At 46.5% G+C, this 22,839-nt stretch overlaps 1 protein-coding gene across 3 annotated transcripts in view; it reads left to right on the top strand.

Annotated features, from left to right (window-relative positions):
- Positions 1-22,839, top strand: part of SH3RF2 (SH3 domain containing ring finger 2) — a 144,365-nt gene that overhangs the window by 118,007 nt on the left and 3,519 nt on the right. Inside the window, exons 7-9 of one of the 3 annotated variants that reach the window (XM_043465109.1) lie at positions 1,698-1,948; positions 5,436-5,791; positions 7,617-7,913. In XM_043465109.1, the coding sequence (XP_043321044.1) occupies positions 1,698-1,948; positions 5,436-5,791; positions 7,617-7,880 (871 nt within the window). In that variant the 3' untranslated portion in view covers positions 7,881-7,913. Of the gene's footprint in view, positions 1-1,697; positions 1,949-5,435; positions 5,792-7,616; positions 7,949-22,839 lie in introns of those variants that run through there. The other 2 variants (XM_043465108.1, XM_043465110.1) reach the window with 2 other exon arrangements.

The raw sequence follows: 22,839 nt of genomic DNA, 5'->3' as shown, positions 1-22,839 counted from the left end.
GGCAGATGCAGACTCTGCCATGAAAGCCAGAGCTGGGGAGTTCTCTCAGCCCAGCCCTCATCTCCAGAATGTAATCTGAGCTCTGACTGGTGGCCAGCCCACTCCACTTCCCTAACTGCATCCCCAGAGACCAGAGGAGAATGAAAGCTGTGGCCAGAAACCCCCTCACCACAAGCATCTGTCCCCCGGGCATGTGGCTGCATATGCTGCATGGGCAGAGTTGGCCACATTAAGTGGTGCCTTTCCCGTCTCGTGCAACACGGGTGGCTCATTATTAAACTACATACACTTTTTTAAGCAAAAGAGGGAGAGAAAAAGGAGAAATAAGAGGAAATTACCCAAAGAGAAACCTGGAGGCATTGACAGGAAGGAAACTACATGGAGACATCTTTGTGTCAGGACCTTGGTTGAGTTGGTTAGCTTCAGGGAATTAGCAGAGGTTACTGAATCAACAGAGTGACAAGGTGATTGATGGAGTACTCCTCTGGGGTTGGAGGAGGATGGGGGTAGGATGGGACAAGGACAAGAGGAGTGTGTAAAGTGACAGCCATTCCCCACGGGGTTCAGGGAGCTGCAGGCTGGAAAGCGGTGGGCAAGAGATTGCTGTTTTCAAAATTTAAATACTAGTCTTAAAAATTAGAGCCTAAGGCTAAAGGATTAGGTTTTGTGGAGGCATGTGTAGGGCCTACCAGCTCCTTTGGTTTGTTTATTTCAAGCAGGATGCAGGGTTTTCCAAATGATGAATGCTCTGACTAGCCAGAAGGTAGTGTAGCTCAGTGATAAGAGCATGGGTGACAAGGGCCAGCCTGGACCTAGGTTCAAATCTCAAATAACTGTAAATCTGTATTTTTTTAATCTACAAAACAGTAGTATTTCTAGTTGCTAACTCAGAAGGCTGTTGTAAAGAACCCATGAGATAATGTGGGCAAAGGACTTGGCCAACGCCAGACATACAGTGAAAGTGAAAGTATTAGTCACTCAGTCACGTCCAACTCTTTGTAACCCCATGGACTCCCCATGGAGCCCTCCAGGCTCCTCTGGAATTTTCCAAGCAAGAATACTGGAGTGGGTAGCCATTCCCTTCTCCAGGCGATCGTCTCAACCCAGGAATCTAGGCCAGGTCTCCTGCATTGCAAGCAGATTCTTTACCATCTGAGCCTAAGTGCTCAATATGTGTAACACAAAATGACTGGCTTCAGTGCTAAGTGCATTATGGCAGCCATTCAACACTTTAACAATATATGCAGAACACAGAAGATATAAAATAAGTCATATAAGATCTCTGCCTTCAAAGAGTTCAGAATCTAGTGGACAAGTCACTGAACAAACAAGAAACTGCCCCTCCAAAGTGAGATGAACACATTCAAGGTCTTATGCCCTAAACTCAGGGCTGAAGGAACACGGGATGAGGAGTGATCAGAGCTGGAGGGAAAGAAGATGAAATTCAAATCTTCTCGTCCCACCAGGACTCAGCAGGAGACCTCTTCCCTCCCTCGGCGCACCCACACAGTTATCCAGGTGTGGGAGCTGAGGCCTCTGTAGTGAAGACTCTGTGTGGTATGTATATATGGGTAGCAGTAGGTGAGGAGAGGCCACAGGTGGTATATGATTGGGAGCTGACTGTGGTATACGGTTGGACTCTTGACTGAACTTTTTCTTTTTCTATTTCTTCTTTAAAAAAAAAATTGCACAACCAGAAAGACATCTAGCGTTCCAGACTCCCGAAGTCCTGGCCTCTACACCGCATGGACGTTATCCACCTCCTCTGTGTCCTCCCAAGGCAGTATTTCAGAAAGTGATCCCCGGCAGAGCCGGCCCTTCAAGTCCGTCTTCGTGCCCACGGCCATAGTCAACCCTGTGCGGAGCCCAGCCAGCCTGGGGACCCTGGGGCGGGGCTCTCTCCGCAAAGGACGAGGTAGCATGAGAAAGAGTAAGTGGTGGCAGAGAGGTACGTGCCTAGACCTAAGGATGGGAGCGATCTCACTCTGGGCAAACAGAGTGGTTTTGGGGTTTGGTTTTGTTTGTTTGTTTGTTTTGCAAAAACAAGGATCTTTGCTTTAAGGTTGCTTTACATTTCCCAAATATCAAGTTGTTTTATTAGATGAAGCCAGACAATCTCAGGGTCACAGCCCTCAGTCACTACATACATACACATTGATTGGGACGATACCAGCCCTGAGTACCAACGTATAATTAGAACATGGCCTAGGTTGGATGCTAGTTCTTATTAAGACAGAATGACCAAAGTACTTGCTGGATCAGTGTTTCTCAAACTGTGCTCTGTGGAAACCCTCAGGGGGTACCAAAAGGGAAATGAAGGATGCAGGGGAGGAGGAAAAGAGGAGTTGATGCTAAGAGCCCCTGAATCCCACTTTAACTAATATATGTACAAGTTTAAAAATTATATTGTACAAAATTACATTATATTGTACAAATATATCCTTCCAATCCTTCACCCCCAGTCCCAAGTTCTCGTCCATGTACATGCATACCATGTAATCTTAACACATTGTTCTGCACCTTGCTTTTATTTTTATATAACATCCACATTGCACACATGGCAGTTACATAACTTCCTTCATTTTAAAAGTCATGCTTTTATCTTCTAATATATTGAACCTCTGCATAAGACTTCATTTGGGGGGGTTCTAAAAAGTTTCTGAGACCCATTGTTATATAACACATCAAACCTCTATATTTGTACACCTCTCTAGAAGAAGACAACAAGCCAAGCTAAGTCAACTTGATTTGTTCTACATCCCCTGACTTAGACTGGACTCTGCCATCCCTCCTTCGATCTTAAAAAAATGATTAAAGGTGAAAATGCAGTACTAGTCAGAGCAAAGGATTCACATGTGGGGCAGTATGCCACACAGGAAAATGCCCCCAGAAAGTTAAAGCAATTATCTTGGCTCTACTCTTTCTCAGTGCTTTCCAGTCGCTTGCTTGACTACCAATCCCAGCAGTCTTGCCTCTTAATTCGAGCCAATCGTGTTTCCCTTCTGCACCCTCCAGTGCCTTCCTCCCCCTTCTCCCTGCAAGACACACAATAAGTAATCCCACCACAATAGCCTTGGGCAAGTTACTTACTTCTTGGGTCTTCAGTTTTCTCGTTTGAAAAATGAAAATTAAAATAGCACCTACCTCATCAGAGTAATAAAAGAATCCATTTAATAGTAATGACACTGTGCCTGGCACACAATAGCACTCAAGAAATGATAGCTACTTTTATAGCATTAGCGTCATATCAGCATTATCAGAGCTCTTACGATTCAGCAGATCATGTTAGGTCCACCCATAATGTGAATGTATCATTTCACTTAGTGCTGAAATGTTCACACTTATGAATGCCGAGAAGAACATTCCCATGGCAATGTTTCCCGCTTACTTTTGGACACTGCCTCTCTTCCTTCACATCTATCTTGATCAACTTGGAGTTTTGAATCTCTTGGAAATTAGGAACCCATAAGATAAACAGATATGGCAATAAACTGATTTTTCACTCATTTCCGAGAGCCTAAGGACAGGTCTGGGCTTCCCTGATGGCTCAGACAGTAAAGAATCAACCTGCAATATGGGAGACCTGGATTCGATCCCTGGGTCAGGAAGATCCCCTGGAGGAGGGCATGGCAAGCTCCTCCAGTATTCTTGCCTGGAGAATCCCTGTGGACAGAGGTGCTTGGCGGACTACAGTCCTTGGAGTTACAAAGAGTCAGACAGGACTGAGTGACGAAGCACAGGACAAGGACAGGTCTGCCCAGCGTGGCTTTGACTTTTCTAGGTCCCAGAAGCTCTCTCTCTCCCTTTCCCCAAGGTGAGGCTGGTCAAGCTATCAATCTCCCCAAAGCAAAGAGAAATGACAGAGAATTGACTATGTGCACCACACAGGGCTGTCAGTGGAAAAAAAAATGTCGACATTGAAAGGTCAGACTCGTGTAAGCGGTGGCTGGCTTGCCGGCGGCGGCTGAGAATACCGACGCTCCTGAGTGAGTGTCTGCTTTTCATGTTCACACCCATCCTGATGAAGGGTCATGACACAGAACATGGCCTTGGATGGGCCCTCTGTACCGCACACACGTAACTTTGATTCACACACGTGTCCATAGAGTGTCACAGAGGACTGACGTCTCTGCTATGGCTGCAAATGCTGGGAGACCCTTATGGAGAAATGACCCAAAATGCGGCTCAGGGTGTCTCTCCCACTACCCCCCTCAGAGTGCAATAACTTGCTGATTCTCCAGGTCACCCACAGGACATGTGCTCAAGGGGTAGGGATCTCCTGTCTTCTGGAGAATTTGAGGGGAAGGAATGGCTTCCTTTTACAGAGGAGGCTCATCTCAATTAAAACCGAAAAAAGAAAAAAGAAAAAAAAAGGGAATGAGCTCAGGGAAGTGAAAGGAGCAAAACCAAACTCCTGGACCATGCATGCATTTTTATAGTTTGTTTCTCCTTTACCTAAAAAGGAAAAAATAAAAAAGTTTTAAAACATGGGGGCATTTATTACGTTCCGGGCACTATCCTATCCTAACTCTTTGCATGCATCATAAAATATAATCTTACCCCAGCCCATGAGGTACTGTTGTTAGTTCCAGTTTACAACCAGGGGGGCCGAGGAGCAGGAAGGTGATGTGACTGACTGGCCCCTGGCTCCTTGAGAAGAGATCAGATTCCAGAGCCTGTGTCATGGGACTTCCTGAAGCTCATCCGCTCCCAACCCTAACTCGGAAATAGCCTTTCCAGATTTGCTTCCAACTACTGTCACATTTGCCCAGTACACATGGTCTCTAAATCCCACTCAGCTTTCCTCCCCACAGACCCGATGAAGAGCAGAGGTCCCCACGCTACAGGCCTAATGCTTCCATCAGAATTTTCTTCAAGAAGCTGGTCAGAGTCCCCTCCGCTCTCTCCTGCCCTCTCCCTCCTGCTCATGCCTCTCAACTGACTCATCCTTGTGAGTCTCAATGTCTGCTGTCACTTGCTTTGTCTCTGCTTTTGTGTCCTCTTTGGTCTGTATGACCTTTCTCTTCTCTTCTCACTGTGAAGCCCTCTCTTTAGGACTGTCTTCTTCACTTCCCATCTTAAAGGCCTGGAAGGAGAACATAGGAGTGTGTGTGTGTGTTTGTGTGAAAGAGAGAGAGAGAGAGAAAGAGAGACAGAGAGACAGACAGAGGACAAATGGAGGTAATACACCTTCTGACACCACCCCCCACCAACATTCACCTAGCCAGTCATTGGCTGCCGGCATCGGCAGACAGCACCAAAAAAAGAATAAGGTCACCTTTGAAAGACCCTGGGAGAATGTGAGCACAGTCAAATTGGGAAAGCACTTAACTATTCTGGGATATCAGGACACACTGCCTCCCCAGCGCCCCCCCCCCACCCCCAGCTGCTGTCAGCCGCCCCAGGGCTGATATCTCTGTCTTGTAATTCCCCAGATGGATCTCTGCAGAGACCCGTCCAGTCGGGGATCCCCACCCTCGTGGTGGGCTCCTTCAGACGCAGCCCCACCATGGTGGTCCAGCCTCAGCAGTTCCAGTTCTGCCAGCCACAGGGGGCCCCCTCCTCAGCCTCCACGGTGGTGGCAGAGCCGGGACCCAAGCCCACTCCCACCGGGGAGCCTGCCCTCACATGCGTCAACAGGGGCAGCGACACCAGGACCCACACGGCAGCCAGCTCCCTCATCATGGAAGGCAAAGAAATCCCCATCAAGAGTGAGCCTCTCCCCAAACCGCCTGCATCTGCCCCACCCTCCATCCTGGTGAAGCCAGAAAACTCAAGAAGCAGCGAGAAGGTAGGAGTAGGTGATATGGCGCAGCGGTAAAGAATCCTCCCGCCAATGCAGGAGACACAAGAGACGTGTGTTCAGTCCCTGGGTTGGGAAGATCCCCTGGAGGAGGAAATGGCAACCCACTCCAGGATTCTTGCCTGGAACATTCTATGAACAGAGGAGCTTGGCAGGCTATAGTCCATGGGGGTCACAAAGCTTTGGGTACAACTGAACATGCATGCATGACCATGAGGTGACATGAGGGGGACCTGATTCTTTAGACCCCTAACTGCACAGTGTCCCAGCTCCTGAGATTTCAACTCTGAATGGACAAGGAGTCAAAGGAATCCTCACACACAACCCCCTCCACATCGTCATACCACCTCCATCCTCCCTGGACATGTTACTGAATCTCCTTGATGCTTCCAGAATATCTCATACATCCTGCTTTCAAGGCCCAGGGGTGACTTGAAAAAGCATGGCTCTGGCCTCAGATACAATGTTGTTTTGAATTCCAGCTCTGCTGCTTGCTAGCTGGTGACTCCGGTTAAAACACCTCACCTTTCTGAGATTCTTTTGCTTAATCTGTAAAATGGCAGTAAGAAGAGTCATAGCCTCACAGGATTGGAGTGGAAATTAAATGAGATGAGTAAAGTGCTTACACAGGGAACAATGTGTACCTGTTCACAGTATGGAAGAGGTAACAGACACAGGAGAGTGTAAGTGACTTGTCAAGGTCACACAGAGTTATAACTGCTCCATTGACTGTTAACAGGACCTTTGTGGTTCTATGGCTTTTCCATAAGAAGACATAAGAATTTCTGTAAACCTATTATGTTCTCAGTAATATCCTTGAGGAAAGAAGGATGGTGGGATGAAGGAGGTAACAAGAAAATTAGGTGACTGTTATCGTTTAGTTTTGGGGCTTCCCTGGTGGCTCAGCAGTAAAGAATCTGCCTGCAATGCAGGTGATGCAGGTTCAGTCCCTAAGTCAGGAAGATTCCCTGGAGAAGGCCATGGCCACCCACTCCAGTATTCTTGCCTGGAGAATCCCATGGACAGAGGAGCCTGGAGGGCTACAGTCCATGGGGTCGCAAAAGAGTCAGACATGACTTAGTGACTAAACAAACAAACAAAAGACAGAGAATGGCAAGGTAAACACGATTGTACCAGACAGGTCCTGTAACAGGCTAGGAAAGAAGGGAGAGAGGAAAGTCTTATGCAAATGTGAGGTGGTGACTCCCACATAGACAGGGAGCTGGTTTGCTGGCTCTGCTTTGAGGATTTATAAGTTTATCACAGAACGTGATGCAGTCAGCAGGTAGGCCTCAGGGAAGAGGTGGGCCTCAAGACAGGCTATACTGGCAGGTGGAGAAGAGACAGGGGAGGTGAACTTATATCTTCTCGAAAGGATCATACCCTCTTGCCCAGGACCCTGTTCTTAGGTCGGTAATTGCCCCTTCTATTTCTGCTAGATAATCCCCAGTCATTCTTCAGTTCTTGATTGAAATAACTCTGCCTCTAGGAGGCCTTCCCTGACAAGCCCCATTCCAGCTTCAATTGGATAATCCTACCCACTCCCTTAGCATCTTATTCTTCCCCACGGAAGCACTGGTTCTCCCTGTCATCTGTCAGGGCAGTGCTGTTCACTCTTGGATTTGTACATAGCACCTGACAGAGTGGTGATCCCCGGTGGACCCTCATGGCAGACACAAGCATTTGCTGGAGGAACACGTGAATGAGGCATTCCCAGAAGGGACGAGGGTAAAGGAACCGTGTGAGCCAAGTCCGGGGGAAACAGTACAGTTCTCACACCTCAGCCATGACCCTTTTCTCTCCTGTCTTACAGCAAGTCAAAACCGTGAGATTTCAGAACTACAGCCCTCCTCCCACCAAACACCACACCTCCGGGAAGCCTGAACAGCCAGCCACCCCAAAGGGGTCCCAGCCTGAGGCAGCCCCCGTGGGCCCGGAGATGACCATCCTGTTCGCCCACCGAAGCGGCTGCCACTCTGGACAGCAGACAGACCTCCGGAGGAAGTCAGCTTTTAGCAAAACCGTGACCCCGGCGTCCACTGCCTCGGCCACGCAGACGGCGTTTCCCAGCAAATGAATCTACAGGCGGCTTTTCCTAGACCCCAAAGAGGTGAATTGCATTTAAATATAGTATGCCTCCACTGAGGGTGTCCTGCTGTTCTTTGCGGACTCGAGCATGGGTCCTTGTTCTGCCTTGTTTAGCTCCAGGAAAGGACAGGTGGGAGCGGGGATTCCCACCTTGGCTAGGAAGGTAGGTGACCTTGCAGACATAATGATTCGATGTCTCAAGACAACTGCCCAGACCAAGGAATGGGAGCTCATCCCGCCCAATCTCGTCCCAGTGTGGAGTGTGCACCCCTCATTCCCTGTGCTCTGTGTAGAATTTCTATGATGCTCTAAATGGGGGTTCAGCCTGGGGGTCACAGTGGTAGAATGCTGGCATTACTTCTTTGACCTCAACATCTTAGAACAGCTTCTGCCATCTTCTGGGGCCTGGATACAGGCCACTAGTAGGCACTGTATCTTTTTCCCTTCCATTGAGTCACAATCCTGGCTGCCAAGGGAGAACTTTTGGGAAGGGTGTGAGATGAATGCTGCGAACATTCCAAGAACCCTCTAAACCAAAGAGAGTCAGCTCCCTGGCTTTGCTCCAGACAAGGTCAGAGAGAAAGCTGACTGCAGTCATACTTGAAGCTTCTCAATCTGTTTGCCCACATACAGCCCTACACAGTAGATAAGCAGGAAGCATGTACTTACGGAGAGGGTCCTGTATGGTACTGTGGACCATCATTCATCCCTGGCTCTAGACAGACTTCCCCAAGAAAACACAGTGTGCTTAGAAACAACTTCATAAGGGGTTTGAGTTTAGATATTCATTCTGTTTGCACTGCAAACAGTCTTTACTTCCACTAGTTTCTTCTATTTGGGGCAGACTAGATGTTTTCCTGGATTGCAGGATAAGGTAGCAATATTATGGGGAAGATGGCAATCCACAGCTGGGTGGGGGTCCCTTCTAGAGGAAAGTGTCTGTAAAAAGGAACTGGACAAATAAAGTTGGAGAGGAAAGGGAGTAAGAAGGAGGAGATGATGAGAATGAGAAAGACAGAGGGTTAGGGAATGAGTCAGGGAAGAAGACCAAAGAGGAGGAGATCGACCTTGACATTCTTGGCAGGTGGGGAAAGAAGGGCGGAGTCTGCAAAGCTAGGCAATCCCACTAAGATGGGGGCTGACTGAGTGGGACAGCCAGGCAGAGCCTTGTAAACAAGGCTAAAGGGCAGCCCAGGGAGCAGAGACAATGCTGTAAGACAAACCATTAATTCTCATTAAACTTAATTGTTGTGATTTAACATTTACTGCATGCCCATCAATGTGGGCACTTCAGTGCATGAATGCCATTTAATCCTAAGCCTGGATATCATTTAAAAAAAAAAGACAAGTCTAATTAGACCTTCTCCCTGGACAGTTCTTAAAGATCCTGGGATTAAAAACATTTATCTTTTACATACCAACCACACACTTGGCATATTGAATTATCCAGACTTTTCCAGACCTTCATAAAACACAAACAAAACCATCATCCTGCCAAGGACTACTGCACATGTCAGACCTTTGGGGTTGATAGGGCCAATATGGCAACATGTTCTGGTGCTTCTGTGAGATACTGACCCATGTCTACTCCACAAAATTGTCACCCCAACTGCATGATTCAGTGAGGTGAAAATAGTCATCCAGATGGAGAAATGGAGAAAAGTCACCAAGACAGAAAGGCATCATGAAATATGAGTACCTACCCCTCATATTTACCCCAAAAAGTACTCGCAATGAGTTTAGCAATCTGCCCCCAGAGCGGCAGACATGTGACATGCCCAGACAACCAAATATTTACTCTGTGCCTCAGTAGCACTAGAGCCAGTTAATTTTTAACTGTTGTGGCTGAAAGCAGGTTGTTTGAGTGTAATGAAGACAGGATCCAGGCCCTCCAAATGAAACAGAATATTCATCCCATTGCCCAAGATCGCTATAGAGTAACCTTTCTGAGAATTGTAAGCAATGCCAGACTGGCCACTCCCATTCCATCCAGCCCCCTTCCCCCTGTTCAGCAGCAAATTCCCTCTCTCCGAAACAAATCCCATCTCTGCTGAGTCACCTGAGGATTTGAAAAGGATGGTAGAAGCTGAACTCGCTGCCACTTCCTGTCATTTATTCCATCACCATGTTGGATACTACATCCTCTCCTATAATGTCCACCATAACCTTATATGGCAAATGTAACAATTCCAATTATAGAGCCTAGGAAGCTGCGGCTTGTAGGGTAACCACAGACAGTGGCAGAGCAAGTTTGATAGCTGCCCTCACCCTGAGTTCAAGCTATCTAACTTCAGGGCCTAACTCGGGACTATGCTCAATGAGCCAAAAGACCATCCTTGCTGTGAGTTTACCGACTTCAGACCATGGAGAGGCGGCACAGCGCATTGGTTACAGTTGCCGGCTCTGATGCACACAGACTAGGTCCAGTCCTCATTTACCACGTGCTAGCTGTGTGATGCTGGGCAAGGTACTTGATTTCTCTGGGCCTTGACTTCTTAAAAGCCTTGATAACAGTGCCAGCCTCACTGGGTAATTGTGAGGGTTAACCGAGGTAACATAAAGCGGCTGAAGTCATGCTGGTACATAGTGAATACCTGACAAAGGTTAGCCTTGAATGTTTTTAAGAAAGTGGGTTATTGAAATTCCAGGCAAGAAAGTCTAAATAAGGGCCTGCCCAGGGCTGTGGTGCTGAAAGGAGACCAAGTAACCTAGTCATGGCAGTCGAGACACAGGCTAAGCTGAGACCTGAAGGACAGGAAAGAGTCAGGCAGGCAAAAGGATGGGAGAAAGGGTGTCCAAGTGGGGTAAGAAGCACTGGCAGTGGGTTTAAATGTAGCAACCAAGTCAAGTTCTCTTGTCCTCAAGTACAAAGAATCCGCTCCTGTGTGGAACATTCCAGGGATCCCAGGTGGGTGTGGAACACCTCACGTCTGAAGCCAGACATTCCTGTGAGACCTCTATACCCTCAGCCAAGACTCGGAGGCCCTAGAAGAGGCCCGCCTTCACCCTGTGATCGGCCCTGACACCTCAGTGCAAGGAAAGCTGCTGTGAGCAGGCTCTGCTGGGGCAGGAACAGAGGTGGGGACACCTGAGAGATGAAGGAGGGGCGCAACCAGTTGAGGACAGACTCTGAGGACCACACTTGAGGAAATGGTCGCCGTAAGCAGCTAGTGGTAAAGCAACCTGCCTGCCAGTGCAGGAGACATAAGAGACCTGGCTTCAATTCCTGGGTCAGGAAGATTCCCTGGAGGAGGGCATGGCACTCACTCCCGTATTCTTGCCTGGAGAATCCCATGGACAGAAGAGCCTGGTGGGCTACAGCCCGTGGGGTTGCACAGAGTCAGACGTGACTGAGCAACTGAGCAGGCACACAAACAAGCATCAAGGTCCTCACTTAAAGCCTGTCTCCTTCCCGGCTCGCGTTGGGCCGGTACACCTCCTCCCCCGCCCCCTCCCATAGACAGAGATTCTGCAGGAAGATTTTAAAGCAGTGGCCCCACCTGTGACTCAGTGAGAGGCCGAATGAAATCACTGATTTCTGACTCACAGACTTCCGACTCACAGACTTCCAGCTTCCCTGGGACGTTCAGAAAGTCTATCTACACCAGGCCCACATTCCCGACGGGCAGCCATCCGGAGGGGGCTGCGGCAAGGTCAAGATTTCAGTGAAATGGACACGTGCTCTTCAATTTGCCTTGACCCCAGCAGCCTGCTTCACTCACTCACATGACCTGCACCTGAACTGGGCATGTTCCCCTCCAGACTGTGCTCCACTTCATCACAGAAGCATTCTAAACCCCTTCCACATACAGCTGGGTCCCCAGACATCAGCTGATCCAGGCACACAGGTCTCAGGAGCATAGTGGTCCCTGCCAGGGCCCTACAGGAGGCCGTTCAGTAGTTTTGGGGTGGGGACTAAGCATATGTGTTTTCAACAAGCTCCCCAAGTGATTCAGAGGTACATAACAAAGGAGAGTAAGTTCACGTTTCTTGTACGGTATAGCAGTGCTGACACTTGGCTCTGACATTCAGCAGGAATATGGTCACACTGGTTGTCAATATATTGAAAGCCTCCTGTACTGATAGGTGAATAGTAGATTCTCTGAGCTCCCCAGGGCCTCTCCCCGCTCCCACACCCTGGCTCTTTCTCCAGGTCCTCCCCATCGCTCTCCCATCCAAAAGCTAAAAAGCTAAGGCCAGCTGCAGTTGAGATCTGCAGCAATGAAACCCTTCTTCATTCTGATTAGCTGGTGCCTATGACATACTGGGCTTCCCTGGTGGCCCAGACAATAAAGACTGCCTGCAGTGCAGGAGACCTGGGTTTGACCCCTGGCTGGGAAGATTCCCCTGGAGAAGGGAATGACTACCCACTCCAGTATTCTTGCCTGGGAAATCCCACGGACAGAGGAGCCTGGGGTCGCACAAAGTCAGACACAACTGAGCGACTAACACTTTCACTATGTCATACTGATTCTGAGATGTCTGGACTGTTACCCTGTTGCACAGAGTAAGGCCCAGAGAGGTCACTCAGAAGTTGAGAGCACTACTATCAAGCCCAACACTCTTCCTGGCCCCCATCCTGGCCACTGTTCAGCCCTTAACATTTGCCTTTGTAGGCCCTCAGCTGAGGCAAGGAGCTGATTTGGAGGACAGGAGTTTCCATGCCTGTTCACCTGTGTTTTTCAGCTAAGACTTTCCTAGGTGTAAATGACGCACTTCAGTGTCCCAGCTCCTCTGCTGCCTCACAGGCAGGTAAGGAGGCACGTACTTTACTTCAACAAGGTGAACGGGCCCCCGCCGTGATCCTCTCACCGCCTCTTCACACCGGCCGGCCCCACAGCGCCCGGCTCCCTGCCCGGGGAGCGAGCAGCTGAAGCAGCAGGATAACAAGGGCCTCTCCAGCTGGGAGCACGTGCTTAACAAGCTGGGCCCTCCCGGGGCGGCAGCTGCTGCCACTGAGGCTTCTCTCGCTCATGTCTTGAGAGTGAAGACCCCAGTTCCCCCTCGGGTTGAGTGAAGGGAATGTTAGCACTTGCAGAAACCTCTTAGGTGACCATGAAAGACAGTCACTCAGCAGGCAAGACCAAGTGGGGGAATTAACTCCAGAGAGCCTTACAGCAGGTTGGCGTCATTGAGGATAAAACTCACAAGGACGTTTTGCCTGAAATAGAACAATGTTAAATGATGATCAAGCCATCTGCTGTTTGCCAAGCTGTAGTATCGTGTCCTAGACCAGAGTAGAAACAAAATGTTCCCAGGAAGCCCTTCCGCTGATCGACCTATACTTTGACAAATGGAAGGCAGCAGAGGTGGGATCAAAGATGATGGGATGGAGGACATGGAGGAGCATTACAGATTCACCCATCTGTCCATCCAACAATAGTTAATTCACCACCACCCTGGCCCAGGCTCTATGAGAGGCAACAAGGGGAGAGTAAACAGGATAGATAAAATACATATGGCTCCCACAGAATGGTATTTCTTACTACTTCTTTTCTGGATTTGGGGCTTCTTTCTGCTTTTCTCCCCTTTTATAATTAAATGTCCTATAGACATAATTATATAGGATCATGAAACCAATAACCATATTATCTACCACCTAGCTTTTTAAAAAATAATTGAAACCTGCTATGTGCTTCTCCCAGTTTCATTCCTTCCTTCCCCACCTCCCACTTCCCTCACAACCTCTATCCTGAATCCCATGTTTATCATTCCTGTGTACATATCCCATTCATGTACCATATGGAACTTTCAGCACAGCTCATAGAGGTACTCAGTAAACACTAGTCAAAAAAGATACTGCAACCTGAGGCCATACACACCCAGCCTGAATATTTAAACTCCCATCTGGTTTCTGTCACTGGGACTCAAACGCTTTGATTTATTGCTGGGATTTGAGATTTTGATGCACCGGCATGTCTGGTTTTGAGGCATTCGAGTTTAAAGGGGCTTTTACAAGAATTCTTCCAAGTACAGCTGCTTTAGGAGACCCTGTTGCTCCTGAATAAGGAAAATATGGGCTGTGACTGTGCCTACATTCCTTGAATATAGGGTTTTCAACACAGCTCTCCTCTGCACCTTGCCTGGAGCCTCTGGGTAGCCAACTGCAGAAACCAGAGTAGCTTCTCAGATTTTGAAAATAAAACACATCTTGCTGCTGCTGCCAAATTCTTCCAAGAACTCCATGAAATGCTCAGAGAAAAATCGTCTTTGTCCACAGACTCCAGATCAAGAAACTGAGACTCAGGATGTTTCAGCAGCTTGACTAAGGTCACATAATGAGTTTGAAATGGAAGGGAGACTACTAACTCTTCATCCAGTGATAATTGTTACCATTTACTGAGCACCTGCTGTGTACATGTGTCATGCCATCCAATCCTACCCAACCCTGTGATGGCAGGTACTGCTGTTATTCCACTTTAGAGATTAGAATTATGGCCCAGAGGTCAAATGATCTGTCCAAGGTAACAAGGACTAGAACCCAGAACTCTTAAATCCAAACCGTAATCTTAAGTCACCATGTCCCAGGCATCCCCAGTGACTCAGTGGTAAGGAATCTGCCTGCCAATGCAGGAGACACAAGTTCAATCCCTGACCCAGAAAGCTCCATTTAAAAAAAAAGAAAAAAAGAATCACCATGTCCCTCTTCTTCAGCAGCAACTGTAAACACGTAACATGGTGGAAGTTGGAGAGGAGGCAAAGTGTGTGTGTCCTGCAGAAACCACAGGGATGAAGACGGAGATGGGAGTCGGGGGATGGTTTAACTCGGGTGAAACCTCCCAGAGAATAAGTTACGGGTCTTATCAACCAAGAAGTAGGGGTGGGAAAGAAGGTGACTGAGAATGTTCTGTACAAAGAAATCCGAGAAGCACATCTACCCCTGTTGCAAGGGCAGCCAGACACAGCCAACAACTTGAAAAAGAACCAAAGCTTGCAATGTGGTTCTGGATCATTGACATCAGAACACGATGACCACTCTGAGGTCTCTAGATCTCTCCCTCTTCATGAGTCTATTTCTGGTTTTGCCTGTCCTCACTCTAAATGATACACAGTTCAGAAGAAGGGGGTTATGATTTCCAAAATTACCCCCACTTTCATCTTCTCTGTGGGAACAAGAGGGCTCAGTGAGCTGACATCTTCCAGTGTTCCATGCTGGTATTTATCCAAAGTTCAAAGGCAATTGCTTTGGGGGAGTAAATACAGACCCACAGATGCAAGCTAATTATGCAAATAGGGTCACTGCTGGATGGACAAGAGCTGCAGTCTGGTAAAGACTAAAGTGATGCCAGCCAAGACCCGGAGAGAAAGGCAAAACACATTTGCAAAGGCCACTCTGTGTACCCTTGGTTAATGCTGTTAGAAACTGCTAGCGTGACCGACTGACTTGATGAAGGCCATCTGCAATGTCAGAGTTTGACTGCTGTAGGCCACACATGTCCTAGAGGCCAGAGCCATCCTAACATCTTTCCCATGAAAACAAGAACTCCTCCCTGGACCATCCGAGTGGATTGTGAGAACTATTTGCAGTCAGGAGACTCTCAAAATTAGCAAAAGCAAACTTGAATCAAAACATAAGGAGGCAGCAAAAACACCTGAAGGACCAAAGAGGAATTCAAATAAATATCACCTTCAAAGGATCGTACCTGGATTCCCACCTCATTCTTGCCTGGTTCATTGGGAGATGTTTTTCTTCTCTGTCTAGAAGAGACCCAAAGGACCACACTCCCTGAGGAAGACATGGCAGTCACCACTCAAGAGTCATGGCAGCAGCTTCCATGACAAAGGACAGAGCGGTCAGACAGACAGACGGGATCATACTGTTTGGAAAGGAAGGCTTCTTTTAGACATCAGAACCACATTTCCAGATACTCCATCCTGCATATTCTATTTATAAATTGAATTCTTTTTTAAGCTTACATTCATTTTAGATGTTGGCAAATTTGATAGCTTGGACCTTCTTCATGGAGACCTCCAGTAAAGAACTAAATTTTAAAACATCAGTCAACAAGGATTTGGTGGTAGCTATTCTAGCTGTGTTCCCAGTCCACTGGAACTTAATAAGATATGGAGAAACAACAAAACATAATAGCTAGAGTGGTGGGTTTTGGAATCAGATTGCCTGGGGTTTGGTCCCAGCTTGTCACTTACTAGTTATGTTTCCTTTGGCAAATGACTAAAGCAACTCAGAAAAGTTACACCACCTCCCTAAACCTGCTTTTTCATCTATAAAATGGAAATCAGAACCTCCACCTCATTGGATTCTCAGCAGGATTAAACGAGATCCTGCATGTACAGCCCCGATTGTGGTATGCAGTACATCAAAGTATTCAATAAATGGTAGCTATTACCCATACATACATAGAGAGGCACAATTCAGAAATGGAGTATAAGAAAGAGCTAGTCTTGATCAAACAGACAGATGTGCGAGAGAGGAATGATAAAAAAAGTGGGGTTTTTTGTTTGTTTTTATTTTTTTTTTAATATGAACCAATTTTTATTTTTATTGCTTCCCTGGTGGCTCAGACGGTAGTCTGCCTGCAATCAGGGAGACCAGGGTTCTATCCCTGGGTTGGAAAGGTCCCCTGAAGAAGGAAATGGCAATCCACTCCAGTATTCTTACCTGGAAAATCCCATGGACAGAGGAGCCTGGCAGGCTACAGTCCATGGGGTCGCAAAGAGTCAGACACAACTGAGCGAAATCACGTATTTAATTTATTACAACATTGCTTCTGTTCTGTGTTTTCAGTTTTTTGGCAACGAGGCATATGGGATCTTAGCTCCCCAACCAGGAATCGAACCCACACCCCCTGCATTGGAAGGTGAAATCTTAACCACTGGACCAGCAGGGAAGTCCCGGAAGGAGTGTTTTAGTTGTCAGGAGAGCTCCACTGAGCAGGAAGATATTCTGAAAGACGGTAGCATGGAGAATGGTTATTAGATAGAGAGGAAACCACCTGGGTTTTAGAATCACATGTCCCTGGGCTCAGATCCTGGCCCCACTACTTCGTGGCTGTCTAATCTTGGAGCAAGTTAACTAACCTCTCTGAGACTTTCTTTACTCAAGTGAAGAGTGAAAACAATAATCAGTACTTCACAAAGTCATTGAGAAGATGAAGTGAGACAGACAGGCCAGGTGCTGGTGTGCAAAAGGGACCCTAGCAGTGAATTTTGCAGTTATGACAAAGGCGTGATGGCAAGATCAGGAGAAATGCTAGAATAAGAATAGATCCTTCTAGCTGCCATTCATTACATGTGTACTAAATGCCAGGTATTGGTCTAATCCCTTAGAGCAGGGGTCTCCAACCTCCAGAATCTAATGCCTGATGATCTGAGGTGGAGCTGATGTAATAATAGTGGAAATAAAAGTGAAAGTCACTCAGTCATGTCCGACTCTTTGTGACCCCATGGACTGGAATTCTCCAGGCCAGAATACTGGAATGGGTAGCCAGTTCCCTTCTCCAGGGGATCTTCCCAACCCAGGGATCGAACCCAGGTCTCCCACATTGCAGGTGGATTCTTTCCAAGCTGAGCCACCAGGGAACCCAAATAATAATGGAAATGAAGTGCACAATAGATGTAATGCACTTGAATCATCCCAAAACCATCCCCCTGCACCTAAATCATGGAAAAATCATCTTCCACGAAACTGGTCCCTGGTGTCAAAAAAGGTTGGGGGCCACTGCCTTAGAGGATTGTTATAGGGAGGTCACAAACATAGTGAGTCAGGTGACCTGGATTCAAATCCAGACTCCGCGTTTCTTCCCTGTATTACCACGGGGAAGTCATTTAATCTTCCCAACCTTTAGTCCCCTTGTTTGTAAAATGCAGGGTCTAATTGTGCTTTCTTTGATGGTTTGGTGAGGATTAAATGAGATAAGGGACGTGAAGTCACTAGCACAATGCCCAGCTCATAGAAAACACTGTGATGTTAGCTGTCATGACTATTTACATGCCTTTTCACACTTAATCTTCACAACAATCCCATAAGTTGGGTGTTATTGTCCCCTATTTATAGATCAAACAGATCTGAGGCTCTGAGGATCAATCAATTGTCTAAGGTCACAGAAAGGAAGCAGTGGGGCTGGCTCTGCGAGACTAGAAACTCTCAGCTTCTTTGTTCTCTTCACTTTTCAGATCAGCTGGTGAATGGTGCCAGGGTTGAGGCAATATGACAGTTATTTTTAAAAGCATCTCATGCCATAACCCTCATCAGTCCTTGGTCTTCTGGTTGTCCCTACACCTTACCTCCCATCTGTTGAAGGTCTGAGGTTTAAGGTTGTCTATGACCCTGAATGCAGCTAGTGAGCACCTTGGTGCGGCCCCTCTGGGGACTTGCGGCCTCACAAGGTTGACAAGGTTTATGAAATGTCCATTCTGATTTGCAAACAGGTCTGCAACGGCCATGCTTCCAGCTGGCTGGTGATTTTGATAACAACCCCTCCTCCTCGGTGCCAATTAACAGAAATTAAATGTCCCTGGCATACTTTGTAATTCAGGAAATGCATGTGCTGATTAGTTAAACCCCTGCTGGACATGCCATTATGACCAAGGGGCTCCAGGCCAACATCCTAGCTCTCACTCCATCTCCATTTAAAGTCACAGAATGTTTTCTTCCTGGGTAGAAATCAATGTCACCTCATTCACTTATTCATTCATCTTCATTCAACAAATATTGATTGAGCATCTACTGTGTGTGAGGTTTTGTTCCATACAGTTCCATACAGTTCACAACAGTGAACAAAGCAAAGCAAGTAATATTCCTGCCTTCATGAAAGGCAATAAATGGAAAATGATTAAACACACAGGATTATTTCTATATGACAGATGCTATGAAGGAAACAAACTGGTGGGACAGACAATGACTGGGAGGTATGAGTGACATTAGGTAGAGTGGACAAGAAAGGTTTCTCCAAGGAGGCCAGATTTGAACTGAGATTCGAAGGCTGAGAAGAACTCAGACATGCACAGTAACGAGAGGAACAGGAACAAGTTCAAAGTGTCAAGGAAATTCATTCATTTATCAAACATTTTTGGTCATCAATCAATTATGTGTTGAATGAACAATTGGAGAATAAATGAATCCTCCCTTTTCCTGCCAAGAAGGATCTTCACAGGAAGAATAAACTTAAAGGAGATGCCACAAACTTAGAGGCAGTTTGCTTCCCTTTTCTCCAGCCCCATTTCATCCCTCAAACAAGGGGCTTGGATCAGGCATTAGCATTCCAGGATTGCAGGATCACAAAAACTCACCTTCCAAAGGGACTGGCCCTCGCAGCTCTTTAAAGCCATGATTCTGCAGCATGCAAAAAGCAATCTCATTTTTCTAAGCGGTCAAATGGTTGTTTGGAATTATGTAGACAAGGCATGAAATGTCATCTGCTTTGTTATCATTAGGATACGTTTATTGAATTCCCACGCCCACTTACTCATTCCGAGAATACTTCTTATCAGTTGCCAGCCCCCCTCTCCCCTTCCCTCCCTCCCTTCTTCCCCCTTCCCACCCCCAGCTCCTTCACCCTCTTCCGCTGTCCTCTCTCTGGCATGGCAGTGAACAGCCCAGGCTATAGAATCAGAACACCCGTGTACCTCAAATGTGACTCATTATGTCACTTTGGGTAAGTCATCTCACCTCTCTGAGTCTCAGTTTTCTCATCTATATAGTGAGAAGAATAATAGAGGCCATCTCATGACAATCATATAAAGTATAATAAATACTGAGCTATTGTTATCTTCATTTTGTTGATTAGGATATAAGATTTTAATAACTCTATTTAGGTTTTTAAAGCAAAAGAAACTCCGGTAATGAGTATGATCATGAGCCAGTTTAATGATCTGTATCCACTTGTATGGTTTTCTGTTCTTTGAGATAATCAAGAAGCAGGATTTTAACACATAACCTTGAAGAGGTCTCTTAATTTATAGTAATACTTTTGAGCCAATAATGAGAGACAGACACCCTGCCTTGTGCCAGACACTCTTTTATGTGCTTTACTTATATTGACTGATTTTTTTAAATTTTCATCTTTTGTTTATTTTTAATTGGACGATAATTACTCCACAATGTTGTGTTGGTTGCTGCTGTACAGCAGTGTGAATCAGCTGCGTGTACACGTATGTCCCCCCCTCTTGAGCCTCCCACCCCCCATCCCACCCCTCTAGGTCATCACAGAGCACAGAGCACAGAGCTGAGCTCCCTGCTATAAAGCAGCTCCCCATCAGCTGTCTATTTCACTCACTGTAGTGTATACGTCAATCTTACTCCCTCATTTCATCCCACCTTCTTTCCCCTCTGTGTCCACAAGTCCATTCTCTACATCTGCATTTCTATTTCTACCCTGAAAATAGGTTCATCAGCACCATTTTTCTAGGACAAGACAAGGGTGCCCACTCTTGCCACTGTTATTCAACATAGTTCTGGAAGTCTTAGCCATGGCAATGAGAGAAGAAAAAGATGTATTGACTGATTTTAAAATCTCACCATAACCAGACAAAGTAAACACTTTCACTATGCCCATTTTACAGATAAGTAAACTAAGACCTAGAGAGATTAAATAGCTTCCATGGGGTCACATGGCTGGAACTTGGTGGAGCTTAGGAATAAATCCAGGCAACTGGACTCTAGTGTTCACTGGAAGCTACTTGCCACCTCATTTAAGATGAGACACCAAAGTTTTCCTGCAGACATCAGGGTTTTCTACTTCAAGTAGACCTGTCCCCTGATCACTTAATAAACAAAGAATCATCACCTGCCTAATCCTAAAACCCTGGCCTGTAGACACAGGACTGATATGAGCTGCTACCCAGTACAGCACAACGCCAGCCACAGGTAAATCCACACCTCCTGCCACTGATAGGATTTTGAGGTGTCTATTAAGATGTCAGTGGATCATAGAGTTGAAGTTCTTTCTACATCACTTAGCACAATCTGGAAGGTCAGATCCATGTGGCAGTCAGCCCTCCATTGGCAGTTATTTCCTATCACTACCCTGTCCCTCTGCTGACTCTCAGAAATGCTGCATCACAGTAAAGGTACTTAAAGAGCTAACAAACCGCCACTACTCCCTTGAGATGGAGAAGCAGTTGACTCAAATCACCTTGCCTCCAGTCTCAGAGGGATATGCTCCCAGCTGCTGATGTCAGGCCTGATGTGCAGACCAAAGCAGGCATTTCTGGGCCCACTGGGATAGCTATGGGTTGACCCATGTCCAAAGGCAGGTGCCCAGCATCAGCGCCAGTACCCACTTAGGCAAAGGTAAAAGAAGCAGGATATGACTAACACAGGCACTGTCCCTTTTAAGGACTAAAAGTTGTGAACTTACTTGGTGATCCAATGGTTAAAACTCTGTGCTTCAAATGAAGGGGGCATGAGTTCGACCCCTGGTCAGAGAACTAAGATCCCATTTGCTGTATGGCTTGACCAAAAGAGATAATAATAAAAAATTTTTAAATAATAAATAAAAGTTGTGAACAGCAGGCTGAAACTCCTGCCCATGTTTGGGGATGGACAATGGAGACAGCATAACTCCAGATCCTGTGTAACTTATTATCTTGATGGGAGGCAGACTCTGTATTTATGCCTGCTTCTCCCACTGAATAGGAAGCAGTCCCATTAAGCCCCCCATGGCTCTTACCTGCTGTTATGGTGAGTGAAGCACATCAACAAAGGAGTAAGTCCTGCAATTCACTGGGAGGCCCTGAGAGGGTATAGAAGCTCAGTGGTTAGCCTAGATGTGGCTGCCTGCTTGAAAGCTCAGCCTCCTTCAGTACACTCTGTGTAACAACAAATCATAGTTCAGCCTTTCGAGAGTTGGGAGTTCGACTCCCCAGACTGCTGTTTCCCATAAACTTTGCTTGCAAGATCCAACTGTCCCATGTCACCCTGAAAAGAGTGAGGCTGTGATCATCACTAAAAGTTTCCCCAAAGAGAAAACTGGCCTGTTAAATGAGCAGGAGTCCTTGGATAGAAAAGAAATCAGGCTCCAAAGGAAAGACCTTGGACAGGAGATGGAAAATTCCCTCTCCTACTTATTTCCTGTTTTACTGGGTTTTCGTGGAACTCACTTGTGGACAAACCCCGAGCCTGAGTCTTTTAGAAAACAAGTCTTTCTCAATGTTCTGGGACCACTTTCCCGTTACCCTCTTAGCTTTCTCCTGTCCCCCTTCAGCATAGTCAGCTGGGACTTCATTTGCGTTCAGAAGGGCCAAGAGCCAAGCACTGGCAGCAAAGTCATAGAGAGCAGCCAGCTCCTGTGATGCCCATCCACACTGCCTGCCCTCACCGGGACAAGGGAAAGCCGGAAGTGTTGGCTGCACTTCCCCCTGAATGTGCTGAGGAAGAAGCAGCCCCAAGGGACACACGGGGAGGGGAGGACATTGGCTACATGTGTGGGGGTGAGAGGGATGCAAGCTGAGTTTGGAAATCAAAATACAGTATTTCAGGCTTTGGAGAAATTCTGAGGCCTTGTGAATTTTAAATTATTTCAAATAATTTCAGATATCTAGAAATGTTGCTAAAAATGTACAAGGGATTCCTGTATACCCTTCATTACTAGGTTCCCTAGATATTAACATTTTCCTATGTGTGTTTTGACCCTCTCTCTTTTAAATATGTATATACATATATACTAATTAAATGTCAAATTAAAATTTAATATAAATTACATATATAAAATCTTTCTGAACCATTTGAGAACAGGCTAAAAATATTCACTTTCCCCTAAAATATTTCAGTGTATATTTTCTAAAAACAGAGATGTTACCTAACAACAATATAATCCCAAAATCAAGAAATTGACATTGATATGGCACTATTAACTAATCTACAGCTCTTATCCAATTGTCCTATTCCTCTACAGAGAAGAAAGGTTTTAATGTCCTGTCTAGGACCACACATTTGTTTCTTTAGTTTCTTTTCATCTGGAACAGTTCCTTGAGTCATTGTCTGCTAT

The sequence above is a fragment of the Cervus canadensis genome, chromosome 4, assembly GCF_019320065.1.
Source record: "Cervus canadensis isolate Bull #8, Minnesota chromosome 4, ASM1932006v1, whole genome shotgun sequence".
Lineage (NCBI taxonomy): Eukaryota > Metazoa > Chordata > Mammalia > Artiodactyla > Cervidae > Cervus > Cervus canadensis.
This window is presented reverse-complemented; position numbering and strand designations above follow the sequence as displayed.